At 42.1% G+C, this 20,460-nt stretch overlaps 1 protein-coding gene across 1 annotated transcript in view; it reads right to left on the bottom strand.

The window, feature by feature from the left end:
* KL (klotho) overlaps window positions 1–20,039 on the bottom strand; it is a 61,305-nt gene extending 41,266 nt beyond the window's left edge. Inside the window, exons 1-3 of the mRNA XM_057383276.1 lie at window positions 20,007–20,039; window positions 10,302–10,733; window positions 9,440–10,216 (exon numbers count right to left, since the gene is read on the bottom strand). Of these exons, the coding sequence (XP_057239259.1) occupies window positions 9,440–10,216; window positions 10,302–10,733; window positions 20,007–20,039 (1,242 nt within the window). The remainder of the gene's footprint in view (window positions 1–9,439; window positions 10,217–10,301; window positions 10,734–20,006) is intronic.
* Between the last annotated feature and the right edge of the window lie 421 nt (window positions 20,040–20,460).

Genomic DNA, 20,460 nt, shown 5'->3' with positions numbered 1-20,460 from the left:
GTGAAAAGACTGACTCACTGTATCAAAATGAAATTTTTCAATATCACATTAAAATGGAAAACCAAGAATTTCCACAGCAAAATAAAATTATTGATATTTATTTCCCCTAGTTCTCAACTTTTTCTGGAAAACTAAAGTCCTTCAAATATTTTAATTTCAATGAATCAGCAAATTCCACTTTCAAAGGTTTTAGATCTGGCTTGCTTTAATTACGTTACTTTGTGAACTTGGGAGGTATTAGGAAGATTAGAAAGAGCTAGCTAATATAACAGGAGGGTATGAAGAAAAAAGGGGGCTTTTTTTCCCCACCTTCCCACCAAGCATATAATTAAGATGCAAAATTGCAGCTCAATCATATTCCCGCAGCTCTGTTCCCTGCCCTCCATGATATACCCCAATATTCTCTTCTCTCAAAACAAGAGATATGTTCATAGCTGGCAAGAGAAGTAGGATGATGAGCTGAGTTCAAGATCGCCTTCAGTGTATTTCCAAGGTCTTACATTTCACATGCAGAGATAATGCTTGGATATGGGAATGCACATTTTCCTCAGGAGGAATATGTCTGTTCAATTTTCTAATTTACTTAACTACTTGAAAGTGACAGGGCTCCCGAAAAAGCTGAAAGGAAAATCAATTTTCACTTCTTTTCCTTAAGCTCCTTTGAGAAACCCACATCTAATGTATGATACCTCCTTTATCAGGCTACTCACGGTGTCCCCCACTTGCAGTGCTGATGGCCATGTGGGGACAGCAAGTGGACACCATAAGCCAAGACAGATTTAGCTTCCATGTCTGTGAAACATGGTCTGTAATTTCCTTAAAACGCTAGTCAGCTTCCTCAAAAGAATTCATATGACATTTATAAAAAAAATGTAACAGGGAACAATTAATCCTTGAGGACTCCAGCTCATTTCATGCCCAGTTTAATTTTTAATGCTAAATATACACATGAAAATGCAGTATTGCCTCATAAACCCAGCTTCTGCATTCCCACTCTTGGCCAGTCACCCCCACACCTCACCAGATCCTCATGCATTATCTGTTTTCCTAATACTCCTCCTTCCTATCACCCCATGTTTTGCTACAACTCTTTCTGGACTGGATTTTGCTACCTGAGGACGTACATAACTGGTGACAGACATTCTGTTGTGGTGGTCGTTCTCTCTGCAAGCATCATGTACCCAAGTTAACACGGGACTATGACAGGAAAAGAAATGAGGAATTTAGTAAGTGTATTACAAACAGTGTGCCATCACTGTGCAGCCAGGTGTCAGCTGAACATTCTTTCCAAACATGAGGTCAGAATTGTTTAATTGATTTTTAAGCAGTATGTTATTACTTACAAAATATTTTTTTTAAAAATCACTGAGCTGACAAGGCAATACTTTCACAACCTACTTTCTCAAATGAAAAGACATGCTGTATAATTCTACCATTTCCATATATATTTAAGGAACCATAATTAGAATAAATAATCAATAACTATGTTCAAAAGTTCCATGCCTGCAGAAAAAAAATTATTAAATTTCTTACAATGCTGCAAGCTAAACAAACAAATTTTGTAAACTTTGCCCTTAGCTCTAGAAAACAATTGATCCAGTGGAGCTACTACATATTCAAGAGAAAAAAAAAAAAAGCTGAGAAAAGGTGCTGGAAAATCATTGTGAACTCTTACCAGAATGTGGGACCAGCAGATACAAGTCTGTCCCTTTTCCCCACGTGACTATGTGAAGTGTTTTCTAGGAGCGGAATAAAAACAATGCTACTGTCTTCCCAGCTGTAAAGCAAGTATCTTGTAAAATATAATCCCAGTGGTACCAACACTTTCTAGCTCTTGATAAGAGCATTAAACTGATTAACCTACAAAAGGATTCCTGGGTTGACTTATGGACTCCCAAAATTGCAAGGCATCTCCATAGTATGGTCTCTCCCACCCAATTCTGAACCCAYCTTCAGCTGTCTTTAGAGGTGTGACTAAAAATAAAAATCAAATCTCAGCTGTCAGCATGAGACCTAATGTGCAAATAACAAAATGATCATGTGCAAACTGCAGTGACAGTCCCCTGGCAATGTGCATGGCTCCCTGCCAGCTCCCCCCATTGCTGAAGAATGTGTTGCAGGGTGTCTTGCAGTCTTTCAGCCTCCCACACTGGCCAGATCCTGAGAGGTGCAAAACCCCCTGTGCTTTCCATCATGCGGTATCACAGAGATATCACAGAGATTAGGTGTCTGGTGGCACTGGAACCACCTGTGGMCCCAGTTCCTTGGCTCCTATACCAACTGTTGTAAACAGCATCCGTAAAAAGCATCTTCAGTAACAGGGAGAATTTAGAACATAGGTTGGGGTTTTTTTTCAAAATCAAAACAAAACTAAGCTTTAAACTTGTTACAATTCTTTATAATACAGAACACTATCTCTTCTAAAACTAAACACAGAAAGATGAAGTAACTTCAATGGCCAAATAGTCTTCAAATGGTTTTTCTTACTCTAGCGTGCATCTCAAAGGACCTTCCTTGACAAATTTCCAGGGAGACACACCACAAACTTAACAGGCGAGGCTTCTTACAAATGTTTTGTCCTCTCAGATTAGAGCTGAAGCTACAGCAAGCCAAAAGTTGCCACCACTGATAGGGTAAACAATTTCATGTTAATTTGGACTGTATTTTGTTTTTTTCATTGAACRATGGCCTCAGATTTGGACCATGGCTTGTGTCATTCTGGTATGAATCTGCAAAGAGGAAGATTTCATGTTTACTGGTACTGCCATTGCCACCAAATGCATCAAGTCTGTTTTCCCAAACTGCTCTGTCTTAAAAAATTTTTGTTCCTACCATTAATACTGAAAGGCCATTTCCACAGCTTTCTTACAAAGCTATCCATGACTTCTAAGAGTCAGTCTAACTGTATTGATATCCTTTTGTGTGTGTATGCATTTGGTCTTTTAACTCTGACTTTTCTTCCTGTCATTGATATTTATGTCCAGGAGTATTTACAGAGAGCAGCAGTGAGACTCTAATTCCTTCCCTGCCTTGCTATCGTTCATCTTTCATCTTCTATTCATCCGATTTTATTGAAGGCTCCAGTCCCTCGCAATGGCCAGTACCACCTTCTCCTAGTTATTCTTAGTTATTAATTATTCTTCCTTCTTCCCAATTCACCTTCTCTTTCTGCTGACATATTTCCTCTCATGTGAATTAATTCAGCTGTTCTCCAGAAGCGAGTCTCTTCTTTCATGGTATATTCAATGAGTCACCTTCTCTTTCAGAGATCTGGCCAATTTTCATTTCAGGAATTTCCTAAAGATCCTGACATGTTGACTACAACTATATTCTTCTGTTCCGTTCTTCTGCTTTAATCTAAAATCAACATTCAGAGTTTTACCTGTGATGTTTCTCTATATGCTTTCGCAGGCAAATATACAAGCATGAGTAGTTTTTATTTAAAACTTAAAATTGGTGACACACATCCTAAAATTGCTACAACTTGTCATAGAATTACATGGTTTGGATTGGAAGGGATCTTAAAAGTCAACTAGTTCAAACCCCACTGCTGTGGGCAGGAAGGACACCTTACACTAGGCCAGGCTGCTCAAAGCCCTGTTCAACCTGGCCTCATCCTTGTACACAGAGGTCACTCCTTTGCTTCTTCAGAAGCATGTCTTTGAAATCTCCTTTATTTTTACCGTCTTGGAAAAGAAAGATGTAAGAAATTCTGTGCATATTTCTTTATCTACAAGCCTGTACAAGCAGACCCCTTTGACTGCTTGCTTCTTGGCTTTTTTAAACTTTGCCATCACTAGTCTTTCACCTTCAGATTAAGTTCAGCAGTTTATCTGTTCATCAGTGAGAACCAAACACACAAATCACACACTCAGTTGCAAGGATTAGCAAACTGCCTTTAAACTCTGCCAATTACTAACTGAAAGCTATGAGACTCTTCAACTGGAGCTAGGCAGACCATAGATGAGTCTAGACACACATGTTGCTCTTTCCCGTTTCTTCCAAAGTAAGAATTATATGCATCACAGTTACCAAAATAATTAAAATGAAACGCCTCCAAATGCCTAACATCCTGCCTGCTCTTTATCCACTGTCCTCATGGTCACTGCTTGCCAACATTGCCACCAGCTGTGTTGACATACTGCTTCTAGCTGATTGAAGAAATAATGAAGGATGTGGGTGAGGGAATGTTTTGTCCTCAGAGTATACTGGGAAGGAGATGGCTGTTAAGAAACAGTTAATAAATKTGAGAAACAAACCTAAAGTAAGCCAAATTTAAACCAAAGCAAGAGAAATCAGAATTTGACCATCTAGATGAGTGAAACAACCTTCTCTTAYATGATAGCGCATTTCTCCTTTAAGAGAAGGCAACATTTTCAAAAGAAAGGACAGTCTCTGCCCTTCAAACGTGCTGATGGCTGCAGAACAGAGCTTTCTACTTCACCTGTCATGGGAAAAGCTCTAAGAGCTCCCAGCTTTCAGAGAAAAGGGAAATGCAGGCACCAAAAAAATGGTGAATTATCTTGAACTACAATGTAGGTTTCACTAGCTTTATTTTCCAGGTCCCAAGTACTGGTAGGAATTATTCCCTCACCTAACTTTCAGTACTGGAAACCGTCCACTGAAACAAGGTGAAATGGAAAATGGAGAAGTTTGTAATGCATAGGAATACACAGTAACAGTTCTACCACACGATTCATTTTGGATTCCCCAAAACTACAAAAAATACAGGATCTCTTCTGCTTGAGGAAAGAGATTGAAGGGGACAACAAAGAATATCTCACATTTTATGAGGAATTATTAATGCAGAATGAAACAGTATCAAGGAGCTTTATACTCATGCACCCACTGAGATGTCACCAGATGTGAATTCTATGTTGCCAATCTAAATGCCCCCATCTCCAGCATCGAGCAGAGCCCTCCCAACATGAAAAACTGCTATTTAAAAAGGAAGCATACCRGACTTCCTAGGAAGGAATCAGAAACGTCACCTAGGTACCTCCAACAACAGCTACAACAGCAATTAGAAATCAGGTAGGTGGAACTTAAAATGAGACAYGAAAATATCGATTTGGGGCTGCCAACAGAATTTACCAAGATTCACAGCTATACAACCGCAACTGCCAAGCACTAAAAAACTCATAACGAACACTCGAAAAAGCTTCATACTCATAATGAACAGCAAAAGAGTTGAGGTGGGACTTCACATATCTACAGGCTTGACCTGCTTTTCTTCTAGCCAGAAAACACCCAAATTCTGCTTCCATCCCACTTCAGTCACTTCAGTGTGGTCTCTCCAGGTCCTGCCTGTTGAGTTTTGCTAAGACTTCCTATAATCTCTAAAAATCTTTTCATGTTATGGAACCCCCACACTCGAGGGAGGTCCACTCTTACTCTTCCATGGTAAAACTTTATTCTCCATGCAGTCCTGGGTATTTCTATGAGTAAAAATCAATGTACTCTGTTAAGGTAACTAATTGGTTTTTTATTACAGGGGAATATTTGAACACAACAATCCTTTCGGAAATGTGTATAGAATCAGATAGGAAGGGCAAAAGGAAAGTTGTGTGTTTTATTCCATCTTTGGAGCTAATTTTAATAAAATGAGCATTCTTGAAACCAAAACTCCTCTGTTTATCACATTTTAAAATTAAACTCAATGCCTTTTTCTTCTTTTAAGGATTAAAGTTTGAAAATGGTTTGCTATAGCTTTTAATACAATTTGTGAGCATAATGTAACTTCTGGTAGCTACAGGCACAGGGAACTGCAGCATCAGACCTGAACTTGCACTACAGTTTGACTGCACTTCTTTGTCAAATCTGATATTTGAAAGAAACCTGATTCAAATGATTAATGAGTAGAATAATCACTAATGTAAATATATACCACCCAACCGATATGCAAACCCAGGTAAGAATCAATTTCTTCTTTGTTTTTCTTTGAATTATGCCTTAAGAAAGAAAGAAGAGGAAAAAAAATACTATTACTTAGAAGTATTGCTCCTTTTTACTAAAAATTAGGTATGCCTTCACAACTATGATGATCTCTGTTACTTTCAGGAAAATCCCGGTCATTCCATTTGCACTGAGTGAAGTTTGAGGGCTGTCTGAATTTTGAAAGAAACAATACACACCAAGAAAAGACCACTCTCCTATGCTGAAATTACTGATACTTTATTAGGCCTAGCACTGAAGGTTAACAAAAGAGTACTTACCTTCTGTTTTGGAAAGTTTTGGAATAGAAATCAGTCTGTTGCTATGTGACTGGTTACCAGGCAGCAGTTCCGCTCACTTCTTCAGGGAAATGATGTGTTCTTCTGTTTCTGCAAATGCTGTTTATATTGAGTAAATCCAAGTATATTTAAGTCAGACAACATACTGAGAACCATTAATGAAAAAATGCATTTGCAAAAACCAGAACATAATACGCTGACCTCTCTCAACTCCTATCTGGAGAAAGAGATGCATCATATACATGGCAGATTGCTGGCATTACATTTTCTGGCTGTTGACTTGAGAGAATGCCAACTTTATGAAATACACTTGATCCATTCCATTTATTTGGTGAATAAACATGAACAGTTTCCTCCATTTCTTACCACATTTGAAGGGCTTAGACATATCGAAAGCGACAAGCGTTAGAGGAAATATTGTAAAAGGGTGAAATTTTCACAGAATACTGATCAACAGCCCTCAAGAACACGCCAAGGGTGCAATAATGAAATCATTTTTCTTACAAGTGTTTTACAGTATTTTTATTTGGCCCTGTCTATAAAAAAGTCTCTGTCAATTTAGCATCTGCTATGACTCATTTAAGGAAGTTCAGAAAAATGAGAGGTAATTAAAAAATTCAGCACAACATGATGAAATCCATTCAAGCTGAATTCAAACATCATTACTTAAATCAAACTTCATTGCCCTGTTTTCACCAGCTCTATATTGAACAAAGTTAAATTAAACTCTTATTTGATTATTTCTTCAGATAATAAATAAGTCACTCAGAAAAACAAAGCCCAAAAACCACATTTATATCTGATGAATTTTAAGGAACTTGAAGGAAATTATTTTGCCTTTTAACATAATTAGCATTCAATRAAATAAATCAGGAGGCATCAGCTTTCATTAGCTTTAGCTTTCTACTTATGTGAGTCTTTGCTTTGAATAAACGCAGAGAGAAGACACTTAAAACTGCATATTGTAAGTAAGGGGAAAAAAGTCAGAAACCATGCACATTAAGAGCTAGTCTGCTCACTTGCTAAGATTCAAACAATTATGACAACAAATTCTAACTTCAAAAAAAAAACAAATGTGTTCTGCAAGCTCAATTTCCCTGGAGAAAAATAAAATACAAGAATGACAAAGAGAAGAAAGAAGGATTAAGAAGAAACCAGGGACCTGACCTTAAGACATAAGCAGCAAAAGGCTAGACAACTGGAACGGGGTTTTCTTTGGGTGAGAGGATTCAGCTCCATCATTTCTAGTGGGTCTGTGAGGACTGTGTCTCCCAGCAATACCGTCCAGTGCTGCACACACACTGCAGCTTATGTGATAAAGCAGCACTGCTGTGCACGCTTCCAAAAAATGACCAAATTCACCGACAAAATTATACACAACCCCCACATACTAAAGAGCAACACTCAGGTTGAAAAGTCAATCCACTCAAGAACTGTGTAAGACAAACTAATTTGTGCATGAAATGTAATTGACTTTTTACCATACATGGTAGAACTTCCCTTACACAATTGCACACACATTCTCTAGGGATATCAGGCTGTGAAGAAGCCGTACTATGTAGCTTCCTTCTACTTCACTGCTTGTACATAAAAGGAATAATATCAATACGCTACAGAGATTTTAAAAGGATAAGGAGAATCTCAGTGCTAAAGCTGTTCACTTCTCTGTGCCGAAGAGCTATGCTCTACCTCCACCTCTACTGAGACTCCTACTTGGAAAAGTCAGGGATTGTGAGCTTCTCTCAACATACTGTATGTCTCTTATTTTCTCTGTAGGTGATTTGAGATTTGGGGAATCATGATATAACTGACCAACATATTATAAAGCTCACATGCTAAGAAAAGGGCACTAACAACCAGTGGACACTCGGGGTCTTAATTGCATCTGTGTTTCAGTTCCTCATTCATAAAATGTGGGAAAAAAAAACCAGAATCTTGCTGCTTTACACTGTGCGTAAGAAGAAATGTCCCTAGATGTGAAAATCCTGACTGACAGTCACTGGGAGAAAACTAAATACTAAGGTTCTGCCACAGCACCAACTACTGGTAGGCCTTCCAGGTTTAATTATACTTTTTACATGGTATGGGCAAGATTGTGCCTCAGTTTCTCATTTCTTAAACAGAAGAGTATCTTTCTTTACTCAGCTTTTATGTTAACAAACACATGCTTGAGATTATGAGGGACTCTGATATTATGGTGATGCAGGATATACTCAAGCGTGAAACACAGCCAAGTACACACCATGGTAACTACATGAAGAGCTTCAAGTTTTCAAGACGAGGAATTTAACCTGAAATTTTACCCACATTTTCTCCATCTATATTTTCCCTTTTGACTTATCTGTACAAATTAAAGAATGCTGAAGTAGTACAGGAAAGTGGGAAAAAGTGGGTAAGGCATGCATTGATTTTCTTCATRCTCATGCCTAAGGTACAATACTCATTAGGATATGCATTAGGATATGACTCCTGCTTGTAAGTGTATGCTGACCAGATGGATATTAGTAGAATTTGTGAATCTATATTAAAGTAGAACACCTCTATATTAAACAACCACCTAATTCTACTTAGGCTGAAACCTTTCTCCTGTCATCGGAAGGATTTGTACACGCTTCTGCTTAATTCTCTCTGAAATCCACAAGGGTTGCTCCCAGCAAATGTTACAATTACACCATACAGTTGCACTGAATAAAAATTAAGTATAGCAAACTACTTGTGCCACTTAGAAGACTAACTGGGGAACTAAGGGTCTCTCTTGCCAAAAAGTGTTCGCACTCAAAAAACCTCACACTTTGTCAAGAAAACGTCTCTGTACAATATTTTGGGCACCTCTAGCACTTCCATTAACTCAGTAAGACTTTTTCATCAAATACACGAATTCTCTTCCCCATTGTATTAAGTAGTTAAATCTTAATGAGGCAGTGCTGTACTGGCAGTTCGGGGACTGCAGATCCTAACCCACCCAGAATGGCAATTGTACTGTTGCAGGCAGAACTGGGCATTCCTGCAAAACAGAGTTCTTTAACTCTCCATCTCTCCACCAACTCAGTCCTGCCTCACACCTTGAGTTTTGCCTGCTTTGCCCATAGATCTGCACACAGATTTGTTTTCTACGCCAGTGCTTGACCCAGGGGCCGGGAGTGCCAACGGGGTGGGGTAGCAAGGCAAAGGAGTCGCCGGGACCCTTCGCGTCAGCCGCTATTTACCTGGAGCAGGTGGTGCGCCGCCAGGTACCCCAGGCGCGGGCCTCCCCGCACTCCAGGCGGCAGCCGCCCCGTGCCGTAGCCATGCCAGGCCACCACGTAGGGGTTGTCCATGGTCAACCAGTAGCGCACCTGCCCGCCGAAGTACCGGAAGCACAGCTCAGCGTAGTCGCGGAACAGCCGGGGCAGGACGGGGCTGGCCCAGCCGCCGAAGGCGTCCTGCAGGGCCTGCGGCAGGTCCCAGTGGTAGAGGGTGACGACGGGCTCGACGCCCAGCTCCCGCAGGAGGGCCAATAGCCGCCCATAGTGCGCCAGCCCGGCGAGGTTGGGCGGCGCCGTCCCATTGGGCATTAGCCGGGCCCAGGACAAAGAGAAGCGGTAGTGCGAGACCCCCAGGCGCCGCAGCCCCTCGGCGTCGCGGAACAGGTTGTTATAGCTGTCGCTGGACACGTCGCCGCCCACGGGCCCCGTCGGGGAGGACTCCGGCGGCGTGGCCAGGCGGTGGGCGAAGGTGTCCCAGACGGACGCGCCCTTGCCGCCCTGGCGCCAGCCGCCCTCCGTCTGGTAGGCGGCGCTGCCCGCGCCCCAGAGGAAGCCGTCGGGGAAGGTGTCGTGGAGGAAAAGCTGGTCCTGCGGGTAGGGCAGCCGGGCGAAGTGGGACCAGGTGCCCGCGCCCTGCCCCGGCGCGCCCAGCCCCGGCCGCCCTAGCAGCAGGAGCAGCGACGGCAGCAGCAGCGGCGCGGCGAGAGCCATGCTCCCAGCGGGGCTCCGCAACGGCGGCTCCCGCCTCCCCGCCGCCCCATTTTATCTCACCTCGCGCCCTCCCCCAGCTCCCGCCCCGGTGGGCACGGCCATTAATAATTACCTCGGAACTGCCGCCTGCATCCTTCCCGGCCGGTTCCATCGGGGAGAGCTGCCGCCGAGGGAGAGAGCCCGGGCGTGAGACGGGGCGGGGGGGAAGAAGGGCTTGGGCTCCTCGGGGACAGGTGGACACTCTTGCCTCCTCAGGGTGCCCGTGTGTACCCCCGCGGCCCCTTGAGGGCGGAGATCCTGGTCTGCGGGCGGCAGGCAGGGTCTCGCAGCCCTTCGCCCGCCCCCGGGCGCCGGCACCTTGCCGCGACTCTTGTGCACCCTCGGAAGCGGGACCTTCGCTGCTGCCCTGCACCCTTTCTTCCCTTCGGAAGAGCCCACAGAGAGACTGGACGGCCGGATCCGTCCTCTGTGAGGGGCTGAGCGTAGCCCTCTCCCAACCCCCGCTGCAGTACCACCGTCGGGGAGTCGTGTGGGGCGGCGACCCCTGCGCCGGACCCAGAGGGGGGAGCGGTAGCGGGGAGCGGTAGCGGGGTTGGAGGGGGAAGGTGTGGAAATAAAAAYGTTTTTCTCTTCACTCAGTGTTTCCGTCGTGCTACTTTAGCAAGATACATGGCACCTGCGATCTCTCATGTAGCAACAATTGCCGAGAAACTCCTTGTTCAAGGACATCATGCACTTAACTCCTCTCCGTCCGCTCCCCGGGAATTCATGGGCTGTCACCTCCTAGTAACAACACTYTTCTTTCCTGGAGTAGGAGGTTGGTATATTTGATTGCTTGCTGCGCACAAAACAAGTTTTAGTTAGAAATGCCTGACGGATCTTTACGGAGAGGAAACAAATGGAGCTAAGTTTGATTACTGAGTTATATTTCGTAACCAACAGCAGGCGTGAGAAGTGGACTGCTCTTTAAAGGCAGGTCTCAAAACTGCCCTTTTTGTCTCCTTTGGACGGAATAATTCAAGCAGGACTGCGTAGCAAGAAACAGCCTATTACATTGCAGAACCTGCTATTCAATTGTGTAAACTCTTAACAGGATTTGGGACACCTAAGAATAAAACACCTGCTAGACAGGCTGTTAGGTACAGAGAGATGTTCCCATGAGATAAGGCTGTTTATCTACAGAATGAAGGCATTTAGATAATTTCATTTTACTTTTAGAAAATAAGTGCCCTCAGGGGAAAATTACAGGCAATCGCTAATARTGAGTCAATGGATTAAATGCCACCTGTGAACTAATGAAGGTTTCTTTTTGTGCACAGGATGGGGTCTCATGACTCTCAAACACAGGCAAGGCATTTGCCGTGCCCGTTTCTACAATTTCCAACTTCCACCTTTTCTATACTGATTCAGATCAGTTTGGGGGTTGATTTGTGCTGTTTTTAAAGAGACCAAAGATGTAGTGGACAGGATTGGAGTTAGTCTTCCATTGTTGGCAATTAATTAATTGCTGTGTTAGTGTATAGAGGTCTGAACAGTCCAGAGGACCATCAACAGCCCATCCGTAAGGGAGGAAGTTTGTGTGGTGGGAAAAGGAGGTGGCAGGCCCAGAACCAAGGCTGGACTTTTGCTTCTAGGAGTGAGTTTGGGATACAGTCTAACAAGATGCTGAAATTCAATTATAGCCTGAGTAAATTACAACTTCAGGTACAACAACAGAAAAAGATGTTAACATCACCTGCTATTACTTGCAGGAACTAGAGTTTAGTTACTGAGTGCACTGAGCTATTGCTGCAATCATCCCAGTACAAGGAGTGAAAAGCCATGCTCCCAAGCAGCTGCAGACCTGATTTCAAGGGAAGTATAATGCCCTCACTGGATCTTGCTGACAAAGTATTTTAAAAATTGGGATGTACAAACATGTCTCAGAAACACCACAGTCTAAAACAGGGCATTAATGATGCTAAGTCTATTGCTAATATTTAAGAAAAAAATCATTGACTATATAGGGACACAAGAGATTTTAAAATACATCATGGTACTTTCTTTTTTCATGTGCTAATTATTAAGTAAAAGCTAGGTCAATACTATTTGTACTTGGGCAACACCAATACGTAGACACTAAACTGAAGCCCCTTCAGTTAGGAGCTTGTTTCTTCCAGAGCCTGTCAACAATCAAGCAAATAAAAGGCCTCATGGTGTTAATCTAAGTCAGTGTAGACAAGATCTTTGTCAGCTTCTGAAGAAGGCTACATTGTCCAAAAACTGTCAAGGAACCCTACAGTAACTGAAGCAAGAAGCCCATTTTTGTGGGACAAAATCTGGACATAAATTGGTGACACAAGCTGCCACTTTAGCTGTCATTTTACCTGCATGGCTGTCAGATAAAAACTTCTTTTTGTGTGTGTGTGTAAATGACAGAAAATGTGCAATGTGGCCTCCAGTTCCTTGTGTTGTTTTTGTTTCTTTYCTTAGAGGGAGAGCCTGTTTTCATGTCTTAGGACGACACAATCACCAGCTTCTCTGAGCCAATATATTTTTTTCCTAGCAGACAGCCTAACAAACTCTGTGCAATATTAACTGTGCAGAAAGGTCAGCCAAACACTTGCAGACATCCAGGTCTCCCTCATTGCTCCTTGAGTTCAAAGTGTGGCTCCATTGTGTCAGTGCTGCTGAGCAAGCATACTTTCAATTCTGCCCCAGGTAAGCAGATCAGGATTTGACTTTTAGCCTCTTTGTATTGGTGATTACTGAACGTTCTACTTTTGATAATATGTATAATGTATAATGTCATTATAATCTTCCTTCAGGCTGTGCTGAGATTTTCTTTGCTAGGTGTGGAGTCAGTGCATGCAATCAATCTCAACAGTGTTCTGACTGAACACTTCCATTGATATCCCAAAGAGGCTGAATCTTCTGGGATACTTTATTTTAGGTAAAATAACTCTATTACTGCTTCAGATTCGTTTAACAGCTTTCCCTGAGATAATACCTTGCTTCAATGCAGCRAACACCATCATCATTTCAAGATCTCCACAGAAGAGCTAGAAAGYGTATACCAGTAGCATCTGTGGTGGAACAAGTGGTCTCAGTGCTTAAAACCACCATCTCCTGTTTTAATGTCTCTTCTCTATTCACAGACATACTTCCAAAGCATACAACCATACAGCCAGTTGAAAATAGCCTTGTGCAATAGATTTGCAGCCTCAACATTTCATCTCAAAACACAGAAGTATTTGCTAACACTTGGCAAAACTGTTTTAAAAATCACCACCTGATTTAGACTTGAACGTTTTCTCTACTGACGCCCTCAGTGCTTAAGAGTACTACTTCTTTATTCTGTTAGTCTGTTATTCTTTAGTCTGTTAAATGCAAAGTGCTAAGCCGTCAAAATTTACTTCCACTTCCTCATCAATAGCTGTTTCCTGTGGAAAGATGTCCAACAGCATTCCAGATTTACCTTCTTCATCCCTGCCAGAACACCACAGACTACAAGGCAAAGAAGCTCTTTCTCAGTTTTCTGAGAAAAGTTGCAAGTCCAGTTTTCTTGAAAAAATGCAGCCTTCCATACCTGTTTGTGAGCGCCCCGGGGCCCCGGCCCCGCCGCACCCCGCAGGAAAGACGACACGAGAGACAGGTCCAGTTTCTTCCTTATTAATCTTCTCTTCCAGCTCTTGTGATTTCAGCTATAGTGATCTCAGCTCTAGTGATCTCAGCTCTCGTGAATTCAGCTCTCTCTCTACTAGCTACTAGCACGCTTTATATATGCTTTTCTTATCTCCCGGTTTCCCAAATACACCAATCACACAGGTCCCAGCCAGATGACACAGCCAGGCACTYTCCAATGTCCATGTAGCATGTTCTAGTCTGTGATTGGTAGATAGTTTCATTTGTCCAATCCCCGTCCAACTCCGTGGCTAGCCGCGTCACTCAGATCGAGTCTGCGCTGTTCAATCTTGTCTGAGTCCAGGCTGCTTCCAAGCCCAGCCCCCMCACACAGCTCTAAGATAGCAAGGGCCACGGCACCTGTTCCTTCTTTCTCACATGATCATACTACTGACATGCATTCACTGTGCATTCAGAATTACTTTAAAGACAACTGGTAAGAGATTGTATTGAAATTAGAAACAGGATGTTGTCTGGTTCAAAATATACCCGCTGATGTAATAAATGCAGTGCTGTGGAATGCTTGGGAAGATGTTGAATCTTCCTCTTTCTTACCTGTAAGTGCCAAGTCACTCTCATCTCCAATTTTTTCCAATGCCTAATTCTGAATTATGGGTACTGTAGTCATCTCCTGTTTAAAGTTATCTTTTTTTTTTTTTCCATAAAGAACTCCAAATTAGTTCTCTTTCACTGTGTGTCAATATCTAATGTGAGGTGGGAAATTAGAAACCTAAACTTTATTTCCTCTTTACACTTTTGTAACTGTGTCTCCAAAAAGTGGGCAAATTCATCACTTTGTAGGAAAAGTGGAATTCCAAGTACTTTGGCCCTTCTTACTTTTCATGGTAACAGGGAGTAAATTCAAGGCAAGCCTAGAAATTTATGTTTTATTCACTTGGGGCACAGATGACAATGCCATTGCCACCTGGGAGGTGACATGTGGTGTCTGGATGCTTCCTCGTGCCTGTGTGGCAGGAACTACAAGGCCTTCCAAGTCATGCAAACCATCCATCAAAAGAACCTGTTTCAAACCCTGAAAAAGTGATGGGAAAGGGAAGAAATGTGAAACACCATCTTGCAATGCCATTTGGAAATCTCATCTCGGAAATGCTGTCTCTTAATTATGGGAGGCTACAAACACCTCCCATTATCCAGATAAGAGARCAGTTTGTAGATGATCTCCCTGTCTTCAAAAGTGCCTTCTGAAAGAAGGGATGCGCAAAGACACAAGGGAAAAGAAGTTGCTTCTCTCCTAAGAAGGGGGATAATGAAGAAGTACCTTGATCTTCTAGTCCTGGGCAATACATGTGGACTTGTCTGGCAAGAAGAGTTCAGAGCTGAGGAAGAAGAGAAGGGACAGCAGAGTGCTCTTTGTCAACTCCAACCATGCAGCTCATGAGTTGGTTTTTAGATGGGAATGGAACCATAATTGCAATGGCTGATTAAATAGATGCATTTCTATAAAGTCTGCTGAGCCTGTGTGAACAAATGATGGTGGGTGTCCAGGGAAGTTACAGGCTAATCAGGGAGTTGCATAGTGGATTTTTGCTCTTTTAGCGTAGAAAATCCTGGAAAGCAGAGTGACTGGATCACTCACGGGGTAAAATGGATTCAACAATTTAGATGAGATCTGGAAGGAATGAATCTCAATCCTAAGAGTTGCAAATCTGTGAAAATTCCAGTCTGTGGTCTCTGATACAGTATAAAAAGGACCAGAAAAATAATTTCATTCTTCTCACTCCTGTTTTAATTTCTATTTGTGAATCACTGTTATCATTTTGGAACCAATTTCATTCAGACTCCACAGGATAGCTCAAAAACTTGAAAACTTGTCTTAGTCTAGAGCTGACATCACTCTGGAGATGTGTATGGTGACTTTTCATTTACAGTCATCCTATCTCTTCACTTCAGGCACAGCTGAAGCACTTCCCTTCACTCTTCAAATTCCTACAATTTTAAAACTACAGCCAAAATGCCACACCTTCAATGAAAAGAAAGATCCACAGGGACTTTAACAAAGAAGTAAAAAGCAATACTATTAAAAAATGAAAATGCAATGCTGAGTTTTATGTACATGAAAGTGGAAATTTTTATGCATTAAATTCAGTGAGGAAAGAATAAGCTGAAAAATTGCTTCTATCATATCTTTAGATCACTTTCTGTAGGTAAATCGATAAGAATTACTTCTATACTTGCTAAATCTGTATTTTGATAAGCACTTGAATGACAACTCAGTTCAGATACTTATTTCTTGTTGGTTTCAGCTCATGAAAATATTGGTTTCATTTACTACAAGGCAAAGACTGGCGCACAAACAAATGGGATTAGTTTTAAAAACTACTGTAGTGTGTTAATTCCTTGTAGGATTTTCTGCCTAAATGACTCTCTTGCAGTTAAGAGTTATATCACATGAAACATGAAGTAGCTGAGATGAAACTTTGTAAACTAATAATTTAAAATATATGGCACTAAGCTGCTGCATCACTAAATGTGCAGGCAAAACTGGCTGCAAATACATAGACATTTTTCAGGGCTACAGTTATATGATGTTCTTTAATAAACACAACTATTATATTATACAAAATCAATTTCCGCAGAAGAGTGAAAACTTAGTCTCAGTTTGGTGTGAAATGTGTAGTACTGAACTGTGATTTATAGTCAACTGAGAAGTAATTTCGTCTTTTAGAGCTGCTTCGTACTAACATTTTAGTGCTGCTTCGTACTCACATGTATTTGGGAGCCTTTTCCAGTTACTCTACCAGGCTTTACTCCTGTGTTTCCAAGATTGGCCCAAAACCACCAGGAAGTCAAGACATTTATTACCAAAACAGTAAGTATGCACAGTTACCCGGGGTCTGCTTCTTCAGATGTGTTGAGGAGTTGAACCAGATTAGAACAATCAGGACACAGTATGCTGCAACACTCCAGACTTGAAAAGTAAACTGTTCTAATAAAAGAATATAATATACCTTGACAATTATTGCAATGAATTTCACCTCTGAGATATGAGAGCATAGATGCATTGCCAATAACCATTTTGCACTAAGTATTTCTTCACAGCTGCTCCCCAGAACTGGGACACTAATTCAATAACTGAGAGTCTGATAATTTCCATAGGAAGTAGGCTTGCAGCAATTAAATTTAAAGTTTGCACCTGGGCAGCCAAGTCATGAGAAGATTGTGATCAGTTCATCACATATTGTCTCTGCTGCTCCTTCCTCCTCAGGGAGAGGACTCCTCACACACTTTCCCTAAGCCAGCACGCGGTCCCACCCATGGAACCCAGTTCTCCATGAACTTCTCCAATGTGAATCCTTCCCAGGGGCTGTAGCTCTTCATGAACTGCTCCAACATGGATCCCATCCATGGGGTACATGTTGCTCCAGCATGGATCTCCTGTGGGGTCCTTCCAGGAAACTTACTCTGGCATGGCTCCTCTACAGGCTGCAAGTAGATCTCTGCTTCCCTGTGGACCTCCATAGGCTGCTGGGGCAAGGGGCACAGCTGGCCTTCCACATTGTCTTCACCACAGGCTGCTGGGGAATCTCAGCTTTGGTGCCTGGAGAATATCCTCCCTCTCCTTCTCCACTGACCCTCGTGTCTGCCGGGCTGCTCCTCTCACATATTGTTACTCCTCTCTTGAGCTGCAATTGCTCCTTCATAGTAACTTTTCTCCTTCCTTAAATCTCTTATCCCAGGGCCTACGTCTGTCACTGATGGGCTTGTCCTTGGCCAGTGAGAGGTCCATCTTGAAGCCATTCACATTGGATCTGTTGAACATGTGGAAAGCTTCTGGCAGTTTTCACAGAAAACACCCCTGTTACCAAAACCTTGTCACAAAACCCCAATTCTTTGGTAATTCCACATTAATGTCCTGGGGGCCTCAGGGAGTCTCAAAAGATGCCTGTGTACAGGTAACTGAATTGAGCCCTTGGCAGTTCAAGGTGATCTAAGCAGTGTAATATGTGCAGCCTAGAAAGTGATTCAACTCAGCCTAAAGTAAGGACCAAGGAGATTCACCTGCCCAAACATGTATGCCTGGTCCCATCTCCAGCAGCCAGCCCATGCTCTCTGGCATGTCCACATCAGAGTTGCTGTTGCTGCGCAGAAGGCTCCTGTCATCAATGTTTGAAATTACTTCTGTCTAAGTATCCCACCCTGTGTTCCACTTAATATTGCAAAACAATCCAAGTCGCATGTAGATCTTGTGTTATATCCAGTAGCTTTGGGTAGATGATATGGTGACTCTATGGCATGACACAATGGTTGTCAAACTACACCATCTACCTTCCTGTGGCCAGACAAATGTGGGAGATCCATGTTCACCCATAGTGGCCATTGGAAGTCATGCAGAATAACTTCATACATTCAGAATGGAACCAAGGATGTGTAAGAATGGGAGCCTTGACCATAGTTGTTGTTTGCCTCTCCAGTTGCATAACCTGCAATGGCCTGACCTCTGTGAGTTCTGCATCATCCAGCTCTYTTTGAAGGCATGTGGGTGCCTGAACCTCAGTCTCACTCTGCTGGTACTCTGTCCTAGGGTAGCTGASTATTTGTATTCCTATCATCTGCTTATGTTAGAGGAAAGGCAAACAACCCTTCTGTAACTATACATTAGTTGAGACTGCTCTGGTTTGTTTTGTGATGTTCCTCCCTTCAAGGACAGTGGGAGGGAAAGGTACAAGTCACACACATTCCTGGAGGAGTCTTGGGCTCAGCAGTGGGGAAGAAGCTGCCTGCTCTCTGGGACTGCTCCTTCCCCCCCCTTTTTGACTGTTTTTTTGCTCGATTCTTTTCCTGCATCATCTGAGAATTAGAGGATTCCTGTGGCATGACAGGCGAGAAAGATCCTCCAGTGAACCACCGAAATGACTCTGTCCAACCCCTCTGGGGGCCCCGGCGGGGAAGCCACTCCCAGGAGGGAAGAGAAAGACTTTAAGATCCAACAGCTGGTCCCACAAGTTTCTTTTTGTTTTATAATTTTCTCTTTTTCCCCTTCTCTTCTTTGTGGGCATATTATTTTGTTGTTGTTGTTGTTTTGTTAAATAAATAGTTTTTTTCTTTTTCTTTTCACTTTCCTCTCTGTGGAAAAGTTTGTCTCTAGGACCTGGGTGGGGAAAGGAGGGGGGTTTGCTGGAACTTGGGAGTGTTCGCCCCCAWAAAATTTGATTAAACCATGACATACTCTGAGAAAAATTTTTATCTTAACACCAATAATAGTATTTCTCTGCATCATACATCTACTACAATCATTAATATACACCTTGCTTTACCCTCATCTGAAATCATAGGAGGTCTAATCTTTTGATCCAAGAGATGTCCATCTCTTCCTTAGAGTGAAATCAGACAAAGGATAATATTTAACAGTGTCAGGATCTTAATATTTCTTCCTGAGCAGGAGCCAGTCTGTTTAGGTAATTATCCCCCATAAGTGATGGACTTAAAACCCCTTCTTTAGACCAAACCATCAAAGCAAAACAGAAAATCATATGTGCTACCACTGTCTTTAGTTCTGTGAGATTGTTTGTGAGACTGTTTTGAATATTCTCAAGGTCAGTGAGACTATCAAGGTCAGTTCCACTATCCTTTCTGATTCACTCCTACAATGCATAGCTGCTCCAAATCAAAGAAGGATGAGCAATCTGATAAGGAGGGACGAGCTATGTCCCAATTAGAATGTGGGTAGCTGAAGGAAGGAGTAATAAAAATGCCACAGTAATTAAGCAACGCATGTTGGCACATCAGTGTTTCAGTCYTCTTCACCTATCAGATAACTTCAGAAAATATTAGTATCCTGAGGGATTCTAAAGGAAAATATGTTTGGTATGTCTGCTTATTGGCTGTGTGAGAAAAGTCCTAAATTGTGGCTGAAGGAGGTATTGATTAAGCTTTGATACATGTATATTTAAGCTGTATGTAAGGAAGTTAAGCAGGCTTATTGTCTAAAATTGTTGGGCGTCTAGGAAGGCTATCTACTTTTTTAGAGCTGTGTCTAAAGTAAGCTTTTTCCAAGTGTAGATCTTTGGTTTACTTTCACATGTGGCCAGAATGTAACCCATGCAAAAATTCAGCCTCAAAAAAAAAAATGCTTTGCAGACCCTGTAACTATGTTCAAATAGTTCTTCACTGCTGGAAGAATGTGCCCTCTTACCAGTATGGCACACATATTCTTCATCCGAACCATTTTTCGTTTTTAGATTGCAAAAAAATTTCCTTGTAGCAAGAAATCTTTTGTATAAACACAGTGAGACAGTCCGCACACAAAGAGCAAAGCAGACCTTTTCCCATTATGAAACATGCTTCATAGGAGACAGCACTAAGTGAGTTTTAAATCTATTAGATATTTTTTAAATTATACTACAGTTAGGCATCATCAAGCAAGTCCTTCTTTGGGCTGAAACAGGAAAGGGACTCTTAGCAAGGAAAGTGAGGGAGTAACTATTTGTCAGACTGATTTTTCTGTTAGGTACCACGGGGTAGCTATTGAGTGAGCTACACTTTTTTGGGGATGCTGTCAGAGCAGGTGTCATTTGGGCAATTTATAGTTACAAAGGCTGTTATGGCCTGTTTCTGAAAATCTGTAGCTTAGTTGTAGATACAAGTTA

Source organism: Malurus melanocephalus, unplaced genomic scaffold (genome assembly GCF_030028575.1).
Source record: "Malurus melanocephalus ecotype Western Australia unplaced genomic scaffold, MMel_1.1 scaffold_619, whole genome shotgun sequence".
In the NCBI taxonomy this organism is placed as follows: Eukaryota; Metazoa; Chordata; class Aves; order Passeriformes; family Maluridae; genus Malurus; species Malurus melanocephalus.
The sequence above is the reverse complement of the archived record's forward strand: the minus strand, read 5'-3'. Positions and strand labels throughout refer to the sequence as shown.